Source organism: Rousettus aegyptiacus, unplaced genomic scaffold (assembly GCF_014176215.1).
Source record: "Rousettus aegyptiacus isolate mRouAeg1 unplaced genomic scaffold, mRouAeg1.p scaffold_m13_p_14, whole genome shotgun sequence".
In the NCBI taxonomy this organism is placed as follows: Eukaryota; Metazoa; Chordata; class Mammalia; order Chiroptera; family Pteropodidae; genus Rousettus; species Rousettus aegyptiacus.
Window position 1 is genome coordinate 43,619,323 of NW_023416289.1, and position 23,010 is coordinate 43,642,332.

Here is a 23,010-nt window from a genome sequence, read left to right on the forward strand (position 1 = left end):
GCGCTTAGCAGCGCAGGCGCGAAGAGCGCCCCCGCCAGGCGCGCTGGGAGATGGAGTCCAGCCTCCTCCATTTTGGCCGGGGGCCCTTGGAATGGGGCTTGAGAAAATTGCAAAGGAGCATTTGTGAGGGGAGGAGAGTTAGGAAAGAGCAAGTTTAACGTTTTACTTAAACTGATTAACACAATAATTAACAATGACTTGTACTTTCTCACTTTCCTATCAATTCTCTGCCCCCCCCTTTTCTTACCACTACCTCCTAATTTACAAATGAGAAAATTAAGCTTTGATAGGGAAGAAATCCTCATGCACTACGTACTTGTCCACATCATAGAGTAGAAGCTCTACGAGGACAGGCATCTTTGTGTATCTTGTTCAAGCACCCAGAACAGCGTAAATAAGTGCTGAGTAAATATCGCATGCTAAATTTATGCCAGACACCCTGCGGACAACCTTAGTAGAATCAGTCCAAATTTATAAATTAAGACAAGAAGTGATTAAGCTTCTTCTCCATGGCAACACAGCAAGAATGATTTGAACTGAAATGTGTTGGACACCAGGGCTGCTGCTCTCCACGAGGTCTCTAGATCACCTTTTAAGCTATATTTTCCAGTTCATCCTCCTCACAGACCATGAGAATGAGCTTTTTAAAATGGAGAGTTTGCTGTAACAAGGCGCATACATCTTCGTGAGGAGAACTGCTAAGGCACAATTCCGATGTCCTTCCTCTTTGAATCTTTAACCGCAACCCCTGCCTCACTAGATTCTCATGGTCTCTGGGCCTTCCAGACTGCACTGGAAAGACTGTGGCTAAATTCCCACTTCCAGCATGGTGCTTGGCACACGTTAGCTATACACTGAAGGAAAAAGGGACACCTGAGGGCCTGAAGGGAGACTGGCCAGATCTCTCTTCTGGAAGGTTGGCAGTTGGGAAGATCCCGCCTCCTCGTTAGTAACTAGCTGGCCCAGTAACCCGGGGAATCGTCAGGGGGCGTGGCTAGGTGGGAGTGGCCCGCCGAAAAGGCGGGCAGCTGAGCGAGCGCCGATTGGTTGGCACTTTGGCGCGCACCAGCAAGAGCTGTGTCAGGAAGCACGAGGCCAAGCTCGTGCTGTGCTAGAAGACAGGGCACTTCCGCAGGCGCGCGTGCGCACGGCCACTTGCACCCTGCCCTTTCCCATTTCCAGTGTCGCTCCCAGCACACTTGGCGGGAACTGGTGGGGGCGTGGTCCGGCTTCGGGAGCGCACTCTTGCTCTCCTCCTCAGGCCTCACTCAGGAGCCTCACACCCAGGGAATTCGCACCCACCCCACGCCCGAGTTGGGAACGTGGTGACCGAGCTTGGCGTGGAGTCCGCACGCGCCGCCATCCTCCCTGGACCGGCGGGAGACGCTGTGTGATCCGACTCCCAAGTGTGGGACTGGCAAGAAACCAGAAGGGGGGCCTCACGCCATTTTGCACGTCTTGAGGCGGGTGTTGGAGGCGGAGGAAAATCGGGGTGGGAAACTGACTGACACTACTGGCAAGAGGAGAGCCTGAGGTCCACTCAGGAGCGGCACTTTGTGGCCGTGGCCTCCCTCTGAGGGTCTCAGGGGGACAGGGGTGAGCGTACCCGGGGTGCAGGGTCGCAGGTGAGGCAGGACTGGGGCAAGAGAGCCGAGTCTGGGTTTGAGGCCTGACCCAGGTTTTGAGATCTGGGCTCTGTTTGAATAGCATTGGGGACCTAGAGTCTCAAGGTAGGGTATGGGAGGATTTGTGTCTGGATATAACTAGTTTTGGAATCTGAAGGTCTTGGTTTTGTGACTAGAAGCTTTCCTGTTGGATCCTTATTTGGGGATCTGGAAATCGTCGTTCTGAGTTCTGGAGTATCATTTTAGTGGCCCAGGGTCGAATTTGGGAGGATTGAAGCCTCAGTGTAAATTTAGGATCTAAAATTTCAATACAGAAGATGAGGTTGAGATCTAGGGTCTGGAGTCAGTTTGGGACCCCAAGAATTAAGTTTTACAGTCTGGAGGCCCTTGAGTATGGGGCTTTAATTTTAGAGTCTGATGTCAGAGCCGGACTCACATATGAGATCTTCGTTTTAAGGTTGAGGCCACAACTTGAGGTCTGAAGTGACAGTCTGGGGTTCTTGAGGTCTTTATTTTAGGATATGAAATCAACTGGGGAGCTGAGGTTTGCTTTAGAGGGGCCTAGATTTCTTACCTTAGGATTTGGGTTCTCAGTGCTAAGGTTTGTGGTCTGTGAGCTCAATATTAGGATTGGGGTTATAATTGGGGCTCATAAGTTGACAGTTGAAGAGTCTAGGGTATCTCAGTATTAGAATTTAGGGTTCTTAGGTTTGGAAGAGTTCCTTTATGGGTTCTAGGTCCTCATTTTGGGAGTTTAAAGTCATTGTTTTAGTGTCTCAATATCAGTCTAGAGAGGTCAAGCCACAGTTTTCAGGCCTGGTGTTCCCCATTTCAAGATCTGTCATCTCATCTATTAAGACTGAAATTCTAAAGTCAGTGTTTGGGAATCTCTAGTGTTAGGTCTGGATTATGGCTTAGAGGCCCAAATTTATAATTTGGGATTCATGGACTTAAATGTGGTTTTGAGGTTTTAATTTGGTCTCTAGGCCCATATTCATGAAGCTTGAGGACTCCATTTTAGGATCTCTAGTGCTCAAAGGAGCACCAAGGGGCAAATGAAGCCTGCCTATCATGCCGCTCATTTCTCCTAGAATCTCGGAGGTCACTAATAAGTCTTTCTTTTCCCCACTTTGCAGATGTGGGGTTCCAGCAGATATTTGTGTTACCCTGAATGGCCCAGAACCAGTTCCCTGGGTTCTAGTGACAGGTAAGGGCTCTGCCCCCGACCCCTATTTCTCTTACAGCTCCAGCCACTCAGGTCAAATAATAACAACAATAATGTTTACTGAGCATTTTCTGTTTTGTCAGATTCTTTGCTAAGCCTTTTGTTTATATGATATCTTTTAATCCTAATAACTCCACAAGGAAGTAGATATGACTATAGCCACCATTTTCAAGAGGAGAGAATTTCGAGGTGTTTCACAAAGATCACCTCTAAGCCCTTGCAGGCTTTGGCATTCCTAATGTCTTAAATACCCTTCCTTCCTTTCTTTTATTCACATTCATTTATCCATCAAACAAACACCTACCAAATGCCAAGCATCCTACAAGAGGGGATTTTCACAGCAGATAGAGAGCTGGATCAGGTTTCTCTCTCTCCCTCCAAAGTCTGGATAACAACAACAACAACAACAAAATAGCCAGAATTCATCTTATCCCCTACTGTCCCCCACCCTGCCCCATGACTTTCTGTCAATTTATCTCTTCATTCATTTATTAACTCCGAAAATAAGTGTCTACTTTGTTAAGATTCTCCACTTAGGTGCTGTGCTCAGAAGGAGCACCATGAAGAAAATGAAGAATGCCTGTCCTGCTGCCCATTCCTTCTGGAATCCCAGGGGTCACCAGCAATGCATCTCTTTTCCTCCTTTCTAGATGTAGGATTCTTATATTAGTAAAGACTCTTAGTTGAAATGAATAGAAACCAACCTGAAAACAGCTCAAGCATAAAAGGAGATTTATTGGATCCTTAAAACAAAAAAATTCAGGGGCATCAGTCTTGGCTGGTTCCAGATGGGGGGTCAAATGATGTTGCCAGGGATGTGCCTCTCTCAGCTCTGCTATTGTCTGTATTGGCTTCCTTCTCAAGCAGGCTCTCCCCCCAGTGAGACCAAGGTGGCTCCCAGCAGCTCCAAGTCCACACCTTGCTAACTTGACAACCCCAGCACAGAGTCTCATTCCAGAATCCATTGACTTGTAATTGGCCAAACCTGGGTTACAACCCCAATGCTGAACCAATCACTGTGACTCTTCTTGAGTGGACCTCCCTAGTGGAAGGAGAGGTTGGCATTAGCCTCTCTGAACCATATGGACTGAGAGTACAAGAGGGGTAGTTCCCCAAAGGAAACTATTACCAGAGAGGTGGAGATTGGCTGTTGGCCAACCCAAAATACCAGTTTTATCAAGCATAGTCATACAATAGCTCCACCTCATTCTCCAGTATCCCTTATCCTTAAATCATTCTGACAAATGACTGTCTACCTTCTGTCTTGAACTAACATTTTGTGAGCACTCCCTATGTGCCAGGTACTATGTTAAACATCTTCCTGACTAGATCAAACTTGCTAGCCACATGCATTTTATAAGTGAGTTAAAAACAGGCTCAGAGGGATGAAAGTACTTGCCTAAAGTCACACAGCAAGTGGTCTGTTTGCTTCAAAAGCTGGAGCTTATAACCAACTATTCTGGTGCCCTTGAGACTGCTCCCCAATCTGTCCCACTTTGGGGAAGCTCTAACCGTTCAGTCCCTGTTCATGTCAAAGCAAATTGGAGTCCAGGCCTTGGTTTTCCCATACTAAATATGAGAAATTTGGACTGGTTCTTGGTGAAGGCTTCTTCCAACTCCCATAAAATAAAGGTACTAGGGAGCGTTTAGGCTGACTGGCTCAGGGAATAAGAAACCCAGGAATTAGAGTCATTTGTCATTTCAAAGTCTGAAAGGCCATCACAAGACGGAATGAGCATTCATTAATTCAACAATTTTTTGTTGAGCACCTACTAAATACCAGGCATTATTCTAGGAGCTTGGGATACAGCCAGGGCCACATTATGATTTTCATGGGCCCTAGGCAATTTTGCCTTCTTGGGCCCCTTCTTCCATTAAAAAAAAAAAAAAAAAAAAAAAAAAAAATTAAAAATTGTAGTCAATGACGACAGCATTGAAATAAAGATGAGTATTATCTAAATTGGTTATATCCATTTTTTCTAAGTATTTTCATAAGCCACTAAACGTATCATGGGCCCTAAGCACTGTGCTTACTATGCCTAACAAACAAGTCAGCTTGTCATAAAACAACAAATGAAAAAGATAAAAATCCCTCCCCTCGTGGAGTTTATAATAAAGCAAGGAAGGAAGGAAGGAAGAAAAAGATTTCCGATGCTGATAAATGATATGGAGATGTGACAAAGAACATGCTTATTTAGATTAAGTGGTCAAGAAAGACCTCTGAAGAGCTTAGTTTAAACTACACTACGTAGTGAGTGGCAAAGAAGCCAGCCTTGAAAAAATCAAGGCAAAAGAACCTTCCAGGTAGAGGGAATACTGAAGACCCTAAGGCAGAAATAAACTTGGCAGTTTAGAGAAACAGATAAGGGACCCTGTGTGGTTGGAGCTGACTTGCTCCCCGCAGACCCAGAGGGCAGAGCTGGGATTAGAGGGTGAAAAGTGTAAAGACTGTGAGGAGAGAACTTAACTAAAACCAGAACAGCCCAGGAAGGAAAGGGGCAGCTTTAGGAGGGTGTTCCTGGCTCCCAGAGGCCCCAGTAAGCAGACCCCAGGTTGCGCCCGTTCAGGACTGCTGCCTAGGAAATGCCAAGATTTTGTGATTCTTAGTCACCCTTTTGTTCTATCCAAAATTTTTTTCTGGAACTTCTCCGTTTGCACAGAAGGCTCTGCTGGTGCTTTGCAAAACCCTGAGTAAACACTCACGGACTACAGTTGATAAGAAACCCTTCTTCTCAGACGTAGTCAAATAACGCCTTGACCTTAAACAGAGCTGGACACTTTTTCTTCCTTGCTTTCTATGTTGTTTGTCACTGGGGCTTCTCTAGAACAGAAAGAAAGTAGTATGTAAAAAAGTAAATATCAGGGCTAGACAAGACTTTAGAGGCCAGCCTACCTGATTTTTCTCCAAGGAGAGAACCTCAGAACCCTTGCCCCTCAAAGTATGTTTTCTACCAGGAGGTAGAGACAAATTGGTGATTTTTCCTCTTCTGTTCCTTCACGCGGTCTTCTGTGTTCACAGTGGTTTTGAGGGAATGAACTAATGATGTCATCTCCTGTGTGAAGCCCTTTAATGGCTTCCTGGTGGTCTCAGGAAAAAGGCAAAACTCTTCTGTACTGTGAACCTACAGGGCTCATTCGGCTCATATCTCCTTCTCCAGTCTCGTCTCACCCTATAGGACTCCTTGCTTTCTGTGCTATAGACACTCCAGCTTTCTTTCTTTTGAATTCTCCATGCTCCCTCATGCCACAGGACCTTTGCACATGTTCCCTCTATCGGAAATGTGCTCTTTCCTTCTTCACCTGTGCATTTCCATTAATCCTTCAGAACAGGTTCTGGCTAGGTTTATTTCCTCAGAGAACACATCATCGGTTAGGCCAAATTCACCTCTTAGAAGCTTCCATGACATCAAACAATACCTCTCCTTTGTCTCCATCAGGGTCAACTTCATGGGCATGAGACCCATGCAGTCATGGCGGCCTGTATTTAGAAGACTTTGATGCTTGGTTTAATCCCCTGCTCTCACCATCTTGAAATTCTCAAGTTTTGAACAAGGGGCCCCACATTTTCATTTGTAGTACCCCTCTCCAGCAAATTATGTAGCTGGTTCTAGTCCTCGTTGCAATTCTATGTTTGTTTGTGTGACAATTTGATTAACAACTTTATCCCCAAGAATACTGTGGGCTCTAGAAGGGGCCGTATTTGTTTTTTATACTTTTATCCCTGTCCCCTGTCACAGTTCCTGGTATACAGTGGGTGCTCAATAAATAATTGCCGAATGAATGAGTGAGAAAGATTCTTTCAAGATGTCAGAGTTTAGATAGGCAGATGTGTGTCGTCCACACTGCTCCCCCATCTCCTTGAGGATGTGATTTCTCTCTGTTTCCATGGTATCTGGCACAAGGCCTGGCAGGAAGGCAAGGGAAGTCGGGGAGGCTTGCTGGGGTAGGTGGCAATTGCCCCGGGCCCTGAAGGAACACAAGATAAGGACTAGTGGAGACGGAGGTGTTTGGGCATTCTTGAAGGAGTGGCAGGAGCAGTGGCAGTGGCATGTAATTTGGGAAAGAGGCTTCAACATCTTTGTGTCTCCATCTGTCATGAGAGAGGGTGGAGGTGTGCGTGCATGTGTATATTATGAATTATGAATTCAGGGATTAGATCCCAGAAGTTCATCATCTGCCCAGGAGTCAACTGTTTTCAAGCCCTTATTTATTCATTCATTTAGCAAGTATGCAGTAAGTTCCCGCAATGTGCCAGACCTTGTTCTAGGTGAGAGATACAATGGTGCCACCCACCCAGCTCTCAGGCCAGTGCAGGGATGAGAGAAATGCGTGAGCCCAGGTGGACCTTAGCAGAGGTACCTCACCTGTCCCGTGGAGGTAGGGTCAGGCTATGTGAGAGAACCAAAGGAAGTAAGAGATGAGACCAGATGGTTAGCTGGGCCGAGCCGTGAGGGGCACTATCGGCCATGATGAGGGTTTAAACTCAATCCTTAATAATGGGATGGCATTGAGAAGTTTGAAGCACTTATCAGGCAATTAATGTCTCAGGTTCTGTACTAGGTGATTTCACAGACACTAATTTTTTTTAAGTACTATTGATAATCCTCTGAGCCAGAATGAATATCCCGATTACCATCACACAGTTGAGAAAAGCGCAGTCAGATTTGTGTTTCAGAAAGATGACTCTGACTCTACTAGAGAGTATGGATTGGAGGAGGCTTGAAGGGAGGCCGGGAAGCCTATGTGGATGTCAGTATGTAGACTAGGGCAGGAGCCATGGGGATGCAGGGGAAGAATGGGCAAGATTTGGTGACCAATTGGATAAGGAGATAAGGGATAATGTCCGATGATGCTGGGGACTCTGCCTTAGGTGCCCGACGTGGAGGAATACCAAGACAGGAGATTTGGGAGTCAGATGCCAGATTCCATTTTGGATGTCCTAACCAAAACCAGCTCTTGTCCCAAAACAGGAAGCAGAGGAAAAACCACACCAGCAAACTCCATGAGCTGGCATTGCTGCTACCTGTGGGCCTGAAGACCAGTAGCAGGAAGCTCACCAAGGTAAGGGGACTGAAGGAGAGGAGGTGGATTTGGGAGGCAGGTCTTAAAACGGCAGGAAGCGGGTTAACCTGGGAAGCCTGGACAGACCCCTTCAGTGACAGCACTGCGATGGGTATGGTGGATCCTGCTCCGAATAAGAATTCCTGTGAGCTCATGAGTAGAAGGCTGCGGGCTTCTTTCTTGAAAAGGAGACCCAGGCAACTGGGAGGGGGAAATAGGCAAGGAGCCGGGCGAAGGTCATTGCTTTTGTAGTCAGATAGCCATGGGTTTGAGCCTTCCAGCTCCACAGCTGCAGAACTCGGGGCAGGATGCTCCCCTTATCAGCTTCTCAAGTCTTAGGTTTCTCAGCTGTAAAACGAGGAAAGAGATCTCCTCCTAGCCAGAGATATCATGAGGCTAAAATGACATAATAGCTGTGAAAGGCCCCACATAAATGTCGGTTCTCTCTCTGAGAGGAAATTAGGACATGGACATCTTTGGGGAGAAACATTATACAGACCACTACAGGTTCTCAAAAGTATTTGAGAAATTTTGTCCTCTGTCCTCAGACATTTGAGTATTTGGTATGCTAGATGTTGTCATAAACTTTTGGCAGAGCGGGCAGAGATGTCTGAGACACAGTCCCTGCCCTGGAGAAATAACAGTCTAGTCAGGGGACAGGCATCATTTCATCACTGACCAGATGACCACATCTCATGGAATTCTCTCTAGGCTACTCTCTTTACCATTGATTCTCCCCTGTCTTAATGATCCCTCTTCTTCTCCATCTTCATTCTGCCTTAAGTTCAGTCTGGGCCCCTCTGCTCCACATACAACCTGCGTCCCTGTCAGTCCCCAGCCCGAAGTGCATCATCACAGCTCTTCCAGGGCTGTGAGACCTGCTCAGTCGACTGCTCAGTGAACTAACATAACCATTATGTGTGGCCTCCCGTGCTTGTGATGGGGTCCGGCTTAAATCTGTGGCACCCTTCCTCACTGTTCTGGCTGATTAAGTGCCCCTGCCCCATATAATGCTGTGGCTTCTTCTCCCTCTGAGCAGCAAAGCCCTCCGCATATTACTGTGATTGTTACCTTATCTCTGGCCTCCTTTAGATGAAGAATTCTGAGATGACAACCACCTGTAAAGGATGAATCTCTATCCCTGGTGCCCGCAGGGCCTAGCATAGGGCCAATAACAATAACAATCTTTCCCTATTTATTGAGGGTGACTAGGTGTCAGACCCTGAGTGCTGAGTGTCCTCATTTAACCCTCCCCACATCCCTTTTGAGAAGCATATGGAAATGCTCATTTTTCAGTTTGAGGAAACTGAAACTCAGAGGGGTCATATTACCCAGAGGGACACAGCCAGCTAGTGGCAGAGTGAGAGTCAGATGTGTCTCTCTCCAAAGGCCCACACCCTCAACCACTTTGTCGGTGAATGCTCAGTAGATATTTGTGGAACGAATGAATGAATGAATGCTCTCTGTTGGGGCAGTTGCAGGCCCTGCCCATGTCACCCTCGGATCTCTGGTATTTCAACCTGTGGTGCAGCCCACAAGCTAACCTTCCCGAAGTTTCAATTACTGAGCCTTCTGTCCTGAAATCGGAGATGATGCCCAACTGCCTTCTGTAAAAGACCATTCTACTAGTAACATTTTATGTTACATTACAAAGACTTCAGCACAGTGATTGCTGACCAGGTGCCAAGGCTTGGTGTGGGAGATACTGAACTAAAAAGACTGTATCTGCTCTGGAAAAGCCCTGATCTAGTTATCACAACTTAGGAAAGGTTCTCATTGAATCCCTTGAAAACCTGGTGAAGCTGTTATTCCATCATCAACGAAGCATTCATTAGGCAACTAACAGGTCAGGCTCTGTGCCAGAGGAACTGCAGGGGTGGGCGATGGGGTCCCAGGGCCCTTCTGTCCCTAATCTCCAGCAGAAACCTGTCATCTTGGGCCCCCACCCTTGTGCATGACCCCTTCTCTCTCTTGGGGGACAGAAGGAGATTCTGCTGCACGTGCTGCACTACATCCACTACCTGCAGAGAAGCATCGCTGTGGCCAAGGCCTTGCTCAAGCTTCACGCTGCCGATGGGAAAGGTGGACTTGGGGGTAAGTCAGTTCGGCCAGCATTTCTCGGGGTTTCATTCATGCCAAGTGTTGTCCTGGCTGCCAGGGACCCTGAGTGGCTTAGCCGAGTCCAGGACCACCCCCACCCCTGCCCCCTATCCCCACCCCCACCCCATCTCACAGCCTCAGGGAGGAGACAGAGTCAGAGGAGGCTGTCTGGGAAGATTGTTGCGGGGAGGGACTTTGGAGCTGGGTCTTTGAGGACAGTGGAGTGGGAAGCCCTGCCAGGCAGAAGGGACAACCTGGGGAGAGCATGCAGGCGTGAGGAGACACATGTGGAATGTCTGGGGCCAGGCAAGCGGTGGGTGTGATTGGAGGGACCGCGTGACATTGAAGTGACATGCGCAGTCTCTCAAGCCAGATCTGGATGCAGATCCATGTCGTTACCTCAACTTTTGTGCTTCGGTTTCCTCATCTGCAAAACAGGACTGATGCTAGTATTTCCCTTCTGTGTTTGTCATGAAAATTAAACGAGTTCACACATCTAGGGAGTGCCTGGAACAGGCCAGTCATCCAGCACCATGCACTCTGGGTGCTGTCATTCCTGGCGTGAAAAATACACAGGCAAGAAAGGTAAGAGACGAGGCAAGGACAAGGTCCTGAAGGGCTGAGGAGAGTGATAAAGGAGAGGAGAATTACCGCAGGACTGTAAGCCGGGGGCAAGCTGTGATCAGAATAATTTTTTTGCAGAGTCTCTGACATCTAATGTGAAGGACTGGTTATTAGGTGAGAAGCTGGAGTCAGGGAGATTGGGGAAGATACTGTTAGGAGTGATCCAGTCAGGAGAAGATGAGGCGCCATCCGACACTGGCTGAGTGTGGACAGAACTGGGTTCATTTGGGAGATGGGAAGAACTGTGAGGCCTGAGGGAGAGGCTCCGGGTGACCCTGGGGGCTCAGGGGCTGATGGAGCCATCACTGTCTTGATGCAGGTAGGAATAGGAATTAATTTGGGGTTGGGAAGATGGGGACACATTTGAGAAGAATGGAGACTGTGTTCCCCCTCAGCCAAGGCCTAGAATGGCCCTGAGAAACCCATTTTCTCCCTGTACTTTTGCCACCTGACTGTGCAGCCTCGGACGAGTCCGATCTCCTCATGGGAACTCAGTTTCCATATTTGTAAACTGGGGTCCTCAGCAGCCTGACCCCCACCCCTCCCAGGACCGGGAAGCACCGTCTGGAAGGCAGCATTTGGGATGGCATGAGGGTGAGGGCATCTGACCTGTCTCCTTCTCCATCCTGTGCAGGGCTGGGCCGGAACCCCACTGTGGGCCCAACGAGGCAGAGACACTCCACTCCCTCTGGCTCCCCACACTCCTATAAGTCCTGTCTCCAGGGAGCCTGCCGGAAACCTCGGAAGAAGAAGCTGCAGCGGGGGTCAGGTAGAAGCTGTCGGTGGAGGCAGAACAGAAAGTGGGGGTCAGATGGGAGCGGGGCGCCTTCTCCAAGTCTCAGTCACCAATCCTGAACCCCTAACAAAGCTTCAGAGTCAGGCATGCCTGGGTTCCACTCCTCTTACTAGCTCTGAGGCCTTGTCCTCCTTGTCTGGGGATTGTAGTGCCCGACACAGGGCTTGCAGGGTGGTCCCAAGGATTAAGAGCCTGAAAACGTACTGTTCAAGCAATGTTTAAATGGAGAGGCACGTGGTCAGTGCCCAGCAAAGGGAAGCTGCTGACAGCATTTATTGTCTTCATGGCCGGTCATTCATCCCCAGGTCAAGGCGTCGGGGGGCATGGGGTGGAAGAAAGACCCAAGTCTGGGAAGCCAGCATTTTGGATCCAGCTTCGGCCTTGCTCCCACTCACTACATACACATCCCTTCCCTTTTGTGGGCCTCAGTTTCCATGTCTTTAAAATGGGAGTTGAACCTCATTAATGTCTTCCAGCCCTGGCTGCACATCTGAATCACCAAGGTACTTAAAAAAATGCCTATGCCTGTGCCTCACACCCGGAAAGTTGGGTTTCAGTGTCTGGAGTGGAAGTTGGACTTCAGTGTTTTTTCAGAGCTCGCCAGGTGATTTTAACCTGTGGGTAGGGAAAGGGAGCATCGGACTAGGTGATCTCTAATTCAGGATCTGGGCTTCCCCAGGAAGCACCGATAAGTAACCAGGCCAGGCAAAGCTTTGAAACAGGTGATTGGGCCCAGAGCAAAGAAGACCCCCACCTGAGCCATCTTCTGGTGACAGTCAGGTTCCCAGCCACATCTGATGCCATCTCTCCGCTCTCCCAGAACGCCAGACGCGGGCCCAGAACCCCCGCCGCTGTCTGGCCCTGGACAAACTCAGGAAACAGGTGACCCTGTGCCCAGACCAGAAAAGAGGACATATGGGGGTGACCACCATTCCTCCGAGACGCTTCGACTCCTGTATTCACCCCAAGGCTGCATCGTCCCCACCTCAAGGTGACGTAAAGAGAGGAAGATCCTGTCTGGCATTGCCGGATGTGGCTGAGGACAGCATCTACTGTGACATTTCAAGTTGGTCTCTTTCCTCACCATTAATTTACCAGTCATTTATATACCACTTACGAGGCACCCGCAGCATCCTGGGCACAGTCCTACTAGCGGGGGGTTCAGCGGTGAACAAGAGAGATACTGTCCCTGGCTTCACACAGCTTGTGACCTCCCTCCCAGTTTTCTTTTCCCTTTAGGCTCTGCTGTGAGTGTGAGGGCAGGAGAGGGTCAGTGCCACCCTTGTGCGATGGCTGCAGATCACAGACGGGATAAGAGCAGGGCCTCCTGTCTGAGGCTTCACTCCAAGCAGCCAGACAGTTGCTCTGGTGGCTCCCTGTCCCTGTGCCAGCTTGAAAATGTGTGATGGCACACCCAGCAGAGCTGGGCGACAAAGGGAGCAGTTGGCAGGCAAGGCCTCGCATCATCTCATCCTCTATTTGTCCCCTCAGCCCGTACATCCTGAGCATCGCCTCTGCCCCAGGCCGTGTGCTGGGCGCTGGTGAAGTAGTCTAGTCAGAGAGCCACAGTCTCACTGAAGGCCCAGAGCGACCCAGACTTCCTGGGGTTGCCCAGGAGGCTGCGGAGCCTAGAGGAGAAGCCTGACTCACCTGGGGAGGGAGGGCTCCCCAGATCTGCTAGCAGCGTGACTTGGGACAAGTTACCTGGTAGCCCGATGCTTTCATTTACTTAACTGTAAAGTAGGTGCAGCAACAGTACTTCTCCGCAGAGGGTTACCGAACAGAACAGCGTGTAAAACGCTTGAGACCCTCTGGCCGTGGGAAAGCACTTTGTACTTGTTCGCTATTATCGTTCTTACTGTCGTTACTGCACTTAAGGATTGTATCTGCCTTACAGCTTCTGGTAAGGATGTGAGATTCTAGAAATCTAGCAGTGATTCTGGTTACCCCTGTACCTCCTGCAGAGGCCATGAAGCTTGAGGTTTTGGCTAGGGTGGGGGAAGGAGAGGCTGTGGCTGACCCTGGCACCTCCTCACCCTTCCATCTGCGAGTCTGGAATTTGTCCCAGGCCCAGGCGTGATCACCCCGATTTACATCCTTAGGCTGCTATTTCGGAAAGAGAGCCCAGGGCGATGGGCATTACACCACCTTCAAAGCCCAGCAAAGGGCTGAGAGGATCCATTTCCTCAGCCGGACACAGTCCTATCCCAGGTAAGGGAACCCCAAGGGCTTTGAGTAGGGGAGGTTGAGGCATTTGGTCTGGAATGGCTGAGGGGCAGCGAGAAATGAGAGGGATTTACATCCTCTGCTGGTGCCGGGAGCATCAGCATCGAGCATCAAGCATCGAATCATAGGCCCGGAGGAGAGCCTTGCTTCCTGTCTGCCTCCCTCGCTGTCTCCCTACCTCCCATCGCACCCTCCTCACTAGTCAACTGAGCGGCCTTTCTGACACAGAGACCTTGACCCTGTCAGTCCGAGGCTTACAGCCCTCCCTCAGTGCCCACAGGTAGAAGCCCAGACATTTTCAGTGGCATTTGAGAACTTTTCCAGCCCAAGCCCCTCTTGCCAGCACCCCCTCCTGCCCCTCCCCCGTGACTCTTACCCTTAACACCTCCAAATATTTGCCACTCACTCGGCCCCTCTGGGCTCTTCACCCTCTGGTCCCTTTTCCCAGAAAGCCTGTTCCCCAGGTATACATGGGGAATGCTGGGTCATTCAGGCTGCACCCCCTCCTGCCCTACTCACCCTCTCCATCCCCCCTCCCCTAGCTCCCCCTTCAGCTACCTCTCCTCACAAGGCTCAAGGCTCCTCGAGGGCAGCACCTCAACTCACCAAAGCTTTCTGCCCCCCAACGCTCCCCAACAGCCAGCATGAGGGATCCCGTCTTATTTCACAGTAGGTGACACTGAGTCACTAACGGGGAGGCAGCTGACCCAAGGTCACAGCGATTCCCAGCCTAGGGCTCCGGGTCTGCCTCTTGAATTCCACCTTTTACAGGCAGAAGCTGGTGTTCTACGATTCCAGTGAGGAAGTGGACAAGGAGTCCCCAGATGCTGACCCCTGGCTTCCTGCCTGGACCCCAGAGGGCAGCCACCATGGTGACTGAAGCACCCTCTCTCTGTGTGGGCTGGTCTGGGGCCTTCTTGGCACCTTCCTTGTGAGGAGTTCAATGGAAGGGGGACAAGCGGGAAGGGGAGGGACATCTGCTACGCACAGAGACGTCAAACACAGTGTGCCCTCTGTTGCTGAGTAATCCGTGGGCCTGGCAGACATTGCTGGCAAAGCATCACTCTTTGCAGGGAACCCAGACACGGTCTCGGAATCTTTCTTAACACAGAGCCACAAGTAGCTACAACCTGTCTATCAGATCTGGCACATGATGACACTGATGTTTCTTTTTTCTTTTTTGCCATCCTTGACATAATGTCAGACACTGTGCTTCTTAATTTTTTTGACCAGGCAGTTAAAATGAGCAATCGACAGAGTCACTCCTTTCCATTTTCTGGCACCAACTACTCAGAGCCAGCTGCTGTGCTAGGAGACAGGACAATTTGTGACCACACCCCCAAGCCTGATGTTTTCTTTTCAGGGAGCCCGCTAGCCTTGGGGCCTCCCCTGAATGACACCTGGAGTGTGACTGGCCACCCGACAGAGATCCTAGGCCTTAGCCCTTCCTTCTTCAGCTCCCCCGGGAAACTGCTGCCAGAACAGATCTTGGAGGATGGCGCTGAGTACCTGACCCAAGGTGAGCATCCAGGGCTGGACCTGACGCTTGGTTCATTCAGAAAGCACATGGTGATGCCTGCCAAGTGCACAGCCCTGTGCCGGGCGGTGCCAGGCACCCAAGGATGACCCCCGTCCAGGCCCTGCCTCGAGGAGCCCACGGCCCTGTGGGGGAGCAGCCCCAGGCCAGTGTGGGGAGCAGAGGAAGCTCCAGGAGCCCGGAGCAGACACTTACTTGCTCTTCCCAGGCTGGAGGTGCCCCACGGGAGATGGCCTGGCAGCTGGGTTTGGACATGGGGCAGGGAATCCAGAAAACCAGAGAGTGGCGCTCTGGCTAGCGGGTGGGTGGGACAAAGGCCTGGTGCCATGAGAGAGGCATTGTGGTCCCAGCCACTCCTCTGGCCTCCTTCCCTGACAGATCTCTTTGAAGAAGTGTTCTCTGATCCTGTGTCTTCACCTTTTGCCTGCATGCTTGAGGTACCACAGAAGGTAGGCCTCTCTCCGTCCATCTGTCCATGGACATGGCCGTCCTCTGCACATGCATCACTCACCTGGCTTGATTCCCTCGTCCATCCCCTCGACCTTTCCAGAGACCCTTCAGCCCACCCTTTGAATGCCTATTGCTGGCCTCCAAGTGCCCAGAGCATCGCAGCTACCACATGAGGTGGTAAAGCGATGGGATCAAGAGATGTTGCCCCTGAATAGAAGGCAGAAGACCAGAGCCCAGTGCAGCGCCTCTCTGACTTCTGTGGGAGCTTGGGAACATTTGCTTGAACGTGCAGGGGACGTTTGGAAGAGGTTGTCTTAAATCAGAGCTGTTTCTCATGCTCATTTCCTAGGAGAGCAGTGAGTGGGGGCGTGAAGGGACAGACATCACTGTCTCCCTTCACATCCGCTGCGCCTTTCTCCTTCACCCCCCAGGACACGCCCTCAGAGGTCCCCAAAGAGCCTCCCCACTCCCACAGACTATGCCAGTCCTTGGTCTCTCAGGACCACTGCTACCTCGTACTGAGTGACAGCAGCAAGGGGCCATCCTCCCCCAGCTCCGAGGACTCGGACACTGACACAGACACAGAGTCGGCGTGGAAGCAGCAGCAGGTGAGGAGGGACCGCCGAGGTTGGTGCCACCTCTCCTGCCCGCCCTCATCTCTCTGTCCCCCACCCAGCATGCTCAGGCCAACCCCGAGGGCCCCAAGTCCTCCAGTGAGGAGGACGGAGACTACACGTGGACCCCCACCCGGCGGGCCTCAACCCTGCCCATGCCTGGGAGGAAGACGAGGAAGGGCTGGGCAGGCAGGGGCCCTGTGAAGCCTAAGAAGACGAGGACAGCCCCCTGCCCCACGCAGATGAAGAAGAAGTGTGTCAATGGCTTCATTATGTTCTGCAGGATGAACCGGAAGCAATACATCCGGTGAGTGGGGGTCTTCTTTGGCCGCTCACCCCCCAGAGCATGTTGTCCCATGCTGTTGCACACGTTGGCTCCTTCTAGGAACCACCCATGACCCTTCATCAGCCATACGCACCCCCAGTGTCTCCCCTGGCCCCATTGCATTGATTAGGGCCTGTCAATTATAAGCAGTGAAACCCACCTCAGACTTAAGAAAAAAAGGAAATTAATTGGCTTTATAGCCTGAAAAAAGGGGAGGGGGTGGATTGCCTTCAGATGGAGTCGCCCTTACAGGAAGACCCAAGGGCTGGTACTGGGAGAGTGGACACAGGACCCGTACAGGTGCTGGGATGCAGGTGTTCCCTTCTCAACAACCATTTAGTCCTGCCCCTCTTTGACGCCTGAGCTCTAGGGTGTATAATGGCAGCTTTTCAGGGTGCCTGACATGGCTGGTTAACGTCCGAGTTCTCAGAGGGAAAGCTGAGGCACTGATAGGATGAGGGAGCCTCCCATGGTCAGACTGAGCCAGGCCGTCCCCAGGCTGCTCCTTACCTCCTCCCTCCTGTCCCAGAGCCTGCCCGGGGACCGCATCCACAGCTGCCACCAAGGAGCTGGCCCAGCTCTGGCGAACGATGACCCAGCAGGAGCGGAAACCATACTGGTGAGGAGCCAGGCCGAGCGCATGGTGGAGCCCAGGCCGCCCGCCTCTCAGCCCTGCTCGGCTCTGCAGAGCCCTGAGCTCCATGAGGTTGGAAACGGGCTGGGCGTTTGCTGGGATAGGAGATTTGGGTGTTGCAAATTTTTACGCAGTATTTCGGGGTGGCAGGGGTGGAGAGGCGCTCTACCTTGGAGTTTGGAAGGGCAAATAGCTTAATTCAAGATCTGGATCCCACTGCCCTGAGTTTCTTTTGCCCTCTCTGCCACGGGAAGGTTCTCAGAGCAGGAAACGGTCCCACCTCCCTTCCGCTTGGCCCTCTCCTCTGCGTCTTCCATCTCCCCTCCTTTTCTGAACCCCACCCCCTCCACCAGCGGCAGAGCCACCACCCACCTGTTTCTCAGTTGGCTCCCAAAACACAAGTTTGTGTGCACAGACTTTTAACAAGAGTGTGGAGCATCAGCAGAGAGTGTGGAGCATCAGCAGAGAGCCCTCAGTGGAGTCCCATGTGCAGACTGGGACTCAGAGGCCCAGAGGTTCACCTGGTGGGACCAAGTGGAGCCCTGGTCCCCCCTCAGCCCAGGCCCTGCCACTGCTGGGGCCAGAGCACGAGGGGTGGTACAGAGAGCCTGGGAGGTAAGCAAGGCACTTGCCATCCCATCACCTCTCCTGCAGCATCAAGGCTCGAAGGTTCAGCCGTCGGCACAACCGCATCGTGAAGCAGGAGAGCTCCAGCAGCGAGGACGAGGACTGGGGGACCCCCAAGCCCTTCTACCAGCTACTGGCTGAGAAGTCCCGCCATTGCCCAGAGCTGGCCTCTCAGCTGCCCCCTCGCCGTAAATGAGTGGAATTCCTCTCTCTCCCCCCTGACTGCTTTGCAGCTCCTGCACCTCTGGTCTGAAGCCAGGAGCCATGAGAAAGAGGCCGACCCCTCACGGGCCTCAACTCTGCTGGCGCAGGTGCCCCCAGCTAGTGTCCACGGGGCTGGGAGGGGGCAGATGTGTCGAGCCGGACACTTCACGGGTGCCTCGTAGGTGGGCAGCTGAACTCTGCCCTCCCACAGCCCTTCTCACAGCTCCTTCCTAGCCCGGGTGCAGCCAGGGGCCGGGGCGGGGGGAACCCCTGGATGCAATGCAAGGTGGTCAGGAAGGGGTTCCCTGTGCCCCGCCTCCACCCACCCTGGTTCATCCTCACCTTAGCCTACTCCTCCCTCCCCCGTTCTATTTATAATTTATTATTGCCAATGAAATAAAGCAAGTGGAACCCTCGTTACCAGCGAGGGAGACCAGGCAGGCTGCTCTGGGCCCCTGCTCCCTCCACCCTGCATCTGAGGCTGCAGGGCCCCAGGGGCTGCAGCACCCCACGTTTCCGCCAAGAGTTGTCACCCCCAAGCCAGAATCTCAAGTGGGGCTCTGTGGGCTTTTTCTTTGGGCAAGTCACTCAGAAGGTAGCCGACAACCCTGCAGGTTCGAGTTGTTTGTTAACTTTATTTTCATTGAAACAGGCATACCATGTCCTAAAAAAATAAAGATTTAGGATACAAATGAGACACAGGGGTCAGAGCTGCCCTGCAGGTGAGGGGATCTTTGGTCTGGGGCCGGATGTGAGGACAAGGGCTGCAGTCCCGGGGGAGCCCACCCAGGCCTCCCTACACCTGCACTGCGTTTCGGCAGGAAGGGTCCATCATTCCCCACGCACGGGACTGCCTGGCCTCCACCCTCAGGCTCCCAGCGGTTCTGAGCACTCTACACATCAGTGGGGCTATTAATAGTGTCCTGGGTAGTGATGGGGGGAGGGCTCAGGGGGTTGGAAACCCAGCCAACTGGCCAGGTTTTCAGCTCACAGCTAATACCAGGTCGAGGGGGGCAGAGCCCCTGAGTCAGGACCCCCCAGGCTCCCCATACATATGGGGACAGAGCAAGGAGAGGGCTGTAACAGGCGGCTTCCCATCCAGAGGGTGGGGCCCCCGGACAGGGGTGAGCCCCGGGCATGCCCAAGGTTCAGAGAGGTTAGGCAAACTGGGGAGCAGGCGTAGTGTGTGTGTGAGGCTTCAGATGGCGACATTGTGTTTCTGAAAGGTTCCCTACTCCCGGGGGTCCTAGATCTCGAGCACCATTGTCTGGAGAGGCAACGAGGCCTGGCGGGGTCACAGTTCCAAGGGCTCTTCCACAGGCACAGACTGTAGCTGAGTCAGAACCTTGGCCTCAGCTTCCAGCCCCTCATCAACCTCGCCCCCTGCTGTGGCCCCCAAGAGCAGCCCCTCGGGGTCGGGGTCCGGCAGCCTCAGCACAGTGTGGGGGGGCTGTGTCCCCAGCCCCTTCTCCGCTTCTAGCAGCCCTTCTGTGCCTGTGCTCAGTTCCAGTCCCGCCGGCCAGATGGGCACAGTTGCGGTTGACAACATGAGGCCCTCGGGTGGGGGTGCTGGAAAGCCGGCCAGGAGGCTGGAGGAGTCTGGGGAGAAGGGCAGGCTGGCGGTGACGGTGGCGGCAGGAGCAGGGGGTGGTTGTGGAGGCTGCTGCGCAGAAAGTGTGCCTAGGCCGTGGGCCTCTGGGAGAGCAGGGCTGGGGGCCACCGGGAGGGCTCCTTCGGGGACCGAGACTGCTGTGTCTGGCTTCAGGGGCAGGGCCAAGCTGGGGGCAGGTGGCAGGACCTGGGAGACCAGCATGCTGGTCGGGAAGGTGGCTGTGAGGATGATCTTGCCCTGCTGCACGGCCACACCTGTCACGATGGGGCTGCCAGACACGGGATTGGCCAAGAGGAAATTTCCTGCAGGGAGAGGAGACAGCCGGGCACAGGGTGAGGGGAACGCAGGCCAGGCACAGCACAGAGCCTCAATGGCCCAGCCTGCAGCAGGAGGCAAGCCGAGGGCCTCCAGGGAGGGACCAGGTCTGGGCGCTCTGAGCCTCCACGCTACCTGGCATAGGACAGTTCTGGGACATACAAGGGATAAGCCTGCCCCGCCACACCACCCTGCACCCCCCAAGCTCAACAGCACCCTCTCTCCCTGAGACGACCACCCCTCACCCAGGCCAGAGGGAGGCAGGGGTACCTGGGGCCGTAGCCGAAGGCAGCTGCAGGGCAGTCACACCCACTCCAGAGTTTATCAGGTGTACGTTGGCGGGGCCCGCTGCAGCTGTCACCTTCACGGGGCTGCCTGGCCCGGCTGCCAACAGCTGCAGTGGGCCCACAGCCTGTGGCAGGGTCACCACCTGTGAGGTGGGCACCACCTGGGGCAGGTTTAATAGTGGCGAGGCAGGGCCCAGGCCGGCAGGGTACCCAGGGGGTGGGGAGAGTGGCACCACTTGTGGAGCAGCCACAGAAGGCACTGGACCTGGGGCCAGAGGAAAGGTGGCAGCCGGCAGGGGGCCCGGCACCACTTGAGGCAGAGGCCCGGGCACCTCTTCCCCAGTGGGCCCTGAGGCAGCTGCCTGGGTCCCCTTGGTCTCAGGGACCTCAGGCTGAGCCTCTTCCAGTCGAACCTCTCCAGTCTGAGGGTCTAGGACCAAGGAGGTCTTGCCCTCGCTGGGCCCCAAAGCACTGGGCTGTGGTGGGGGGGCACCCCCGCCCCCTGTGAGCAGCAGGGGGCCCAGGCCTGAGGCCTCCCCCAGGGCCAAGCTGTTGATGATCACTGGGCTCCCATTGAGGAGCACGGCTGGCGAGCTGCTGGCAGCCAGGAAGCTCCCGTTCACCAGGATGGAGGAGGAGGCTGGGCACGGCGCAGGAGGGGCGGCCCCGGCCAGGAATATGGAGCTCTGGGCAGGGGCCTCTGTGGCCACTGGCGCCACCCCTCTCTCCAGGTCCTCGGGACTGCGGCTGGACTCGTCCTCAGTAGTTGGGTTCCCATCAGACTCGCTGGCCAGAGACAGGATTATGAGTTGAGGCCCCAAATGCTGGCCAGCTGATTCCTGCAGAGCTGCAGGAGCACAGGCTGCCCACTACCTCCCCACCTTTCCCCAGCCCAAACTTTTGGGGACATTTCCTGGGGGTTACAAAACCTCTCTGAGACCACCCAAGGACTTCAAGGACAGAGCTTCTGTAAGCCCTTCATTGACACCACTGCATCAAAGCTTAGGCTGGCCGCATGGCCAGGGCAGAGGCCTTCTTCTCCCACCCCTTTGGCCTTCGGGCCCCAGAAGCTGAGCACCCAGGCCGTCCCGAGTCTCCTGGGTCAGGCTGAAAGCAGCTCAGTAGCTTTGGAGAGCGAGGAGGCAGCTGCCCGCTCAGTTCCTAGTGCCTCCCCCTGGGCGTCAGAGAAGGGAGTGAGAGGCCGACGCGCGGGGTGGGAGGGGAAGGGCTTGGATTACAGGGAAACCGGAGCTGGGGAAGGTTCACGTTTCACAACAAAGACAGACGACGGACCACGCTGTTTTGGGCCCCGAGGGGGGTGCGGAGGGGGGGTGAGGAAGAGCCAAGGTCCAGGAAGGGACCGGCGGCTCAGGGGCCCGAGAGAAGCCGCGACTTCGGGTGGGGTGGACACAGGCCCCACCCCCTTTCCCGCAGCCCCTCTTTTTCTCTGCCTCCCCCCAGTCTAGCCACCAACACGGATGGGACCTGGGATGGAGCCCTGAGTGGAGCAAAGACGTCTCCCAGCCTCTCCGTGAGGAGCAGCGATGCCGGGGAGGGGGCTCCGGGCGTGTGCCCGTTCCAGCCACACTATTCCCCGCGCGTGGCGGGCGCCCGAGGGTGTGAGCAGGAGGCGTCCGAGGAGCTCGGCGCCCTGGCCCCAGCAGTGGGCGTGCGGGAGAAGGGGGCTGGTGGGTTGCACATCCCCGAGACAGCGGGACTTGTGCCGCCCGGGGCCCCTCACCTCTTGCAGGGCGCGCCGCCACCGCCCCCAGTCCGGTCGCGCTGTCGCCGATTCTTGAACCAGTTGCTGACCTGCGTGAGCGAGAGGCCGGTGAGAGTGGCCAGGCGGCGCTTCTCGTCCGGCGTGGGGTAGCGGTTGCCGCGGTAGCAGGCCTTGAGCGCGGCGCGGGACCGCTCCTTGAAGCAGTAGACGGTCTCCTCGCCGTCCCAGATGGTCTTGGGCAGTGGAAACTTCTTGCGCAGACGGTACTTGTCCACTGCGCCCAGCGCGCGGCCGCGGGCCCGTTCGGCCTCGTGGTAGCGCGCGCGCAGGTAGAGGTCCTGCAGGAAGGCGTGGTGGGCGGCGGGGAAGGGGCGACTCTCGAGCAGCCGGTAGAGTTCGGCGTACTCGCCCCGCTGGAAGGCCACCAGGGCCCGAGCGCGCAGCACCGGGTCGCTGCCACGTAGGCGCTCGGCCGGGGGCAGTGCGCCCAAGAAGCGGCTCAAGCGGCCGGCGTGGCCCGCCTGTAGCAGCGCCTCGCAGACGCACGCCACCTGCTCCGGAGAGAAGCGGAGGCCCGTGGGCGGCTCGGCAGCGGCCTCGGGAGGCGACCCGGGGACGCCCGGGGACCCCGGGCCCTCCGCTCCCGCCGCTGCTTCGCCCGCCCCGGCCCCGGCCGCCGCCGCCGCCTCACCCTCCGCCGCCTGCAAAGTCTGCAGGAGCTGGCGCGCTTCCTCCTCCTCCTCCTCGGTCGCCGCCACCGCTACCGCCTCCCCCCCAGCCGCCGGCCCCGCGCTCGGCTCCGCAGGCAAGGTAGCCATGTTTTGCAACTTTGGGAAGTTCCTCCCTCCTTCTCCTCCCTCGGGCTTTCCCCAGCCCTCTCCCCCGCCCGTCCCCCCTCTCCGCCCCCTCTTTCGCGCCTCCCGATCTTCTTCTCCCCCTGTGGATTCCGCGTCTCCCCCCCAATGCCAGGCCCAGCGTCCCACTAGGGTCTCTCTCCCAGTGTCTGTGTTTGTGCCCGTCCCCCT

General features: G+C 54.3%; 2 protein-coding genes across 2 annotated transcripts; one reads left to right on the forward strand and one right to left on the reverse strand.

Annotated features, from left to right (window-relative positions):
* The first annotated feature begins 2,761 nt into the window (after positions 1 to 2,761).
* On the forward strand, positions 2,762 to 18,040 carry MEIOSIN (meiosis initiator). The gene is made up of 14 exons (XM_016155296.2): positions 2,762 to 2,832; positions 3,796 to 3,954; positions 7,821 to 7,911; positions 9,894 to 10,005; positions 11,270 to 11,404; positions 12,252 to 12,497; positions 13,534 to 13,642; positions 14,429 to 14,529; positions 15,021 to 15,176; positions 15,573 to 15,643; positions 16,076 to 16,252; positions 16,321 to 16,565; positions 17,113 to 17,202; positions 17,872 to 18,040. Exons 1-14 carry the CDS (start codon positions 2,762 to 2,764, stop codon positions 18,038 to 18,040), a joined length of 1,932 nt encoding a protein of 643 aa, XP_016010782.2.
* A 623-nt stretch (positions 18,041 to 18,663) lies between these two features.
* Positions 18,664 to 22,867, reverse strand: SIX5 (SIX homeobox 5). Its single transcript, XM_016155324.2, has 3 exons — positions 22,004 to 22,867; positions 20,246 to 21,048; positions 18,664 to 19,962 (listed from the first exon to the last, which is right to left on the reverse strand). Exons 1-3 carry the CDS (start codon positions 22,801 to 22,803, stop codon positions 19,343 to 19,345), a joined length of 2,223 nt encoding a protein of 740 aa, XP_016010810.2. The 5' UTR covers positions 22,804 to 22,867; the 3' UTR covers positions 18,664 to 19,342.
* Between the last annotated feature and the right edge of the window lie 143 nt (positions 22,868 to 23,010).

Bases quoted from the DNA above. Each gene is read 5' to 3' on its own strand.
- MEIOSIN (XM_016155296.2), top strand. From the start codon at position 2,762: ATGTGGGGTTCCAGCAGATATTTGTGTTACCCTGAATGGCCCAGAACC. The intron at 15,644-16,075 runs GTAGGCCTCTCT...TTCACCCCCCAG, and splicing joins TGCTTGAGGTACCACAGAAG to GACACGCCCTCAGAGGTCCC. The intron at 16,566-17,112 runs GTGAGTGGGGGT...CTCCTGTCCCAG, and splicing joins AACCGGAAGCAATACATCCG to AGCCTGCCCGGGGACCGCAT.
- SIX5 (XM_016155324.2), bottom strand. From the start codon at position 22,803: ATGGCTACCTTGCCTGCGGAGCCGAGCGCGGGGCCGGCGGCTGGGGGG. The intron at 21,049-22,003 runs GTGAGGGGCCCC...GTCTCTGGCCAG, and splicing joins GGCGGCGCGCCCTGCAAGAG to CGAGTCTGATGGGAACCCAA. The intron at 19,963-20,245 runs GTACCCCTGCCT...CTCTCCCTGCAG, and splicing joins GCCTTCGGCTACGGCCCCAG to GAAATTTCCTCTTGGCCAAT.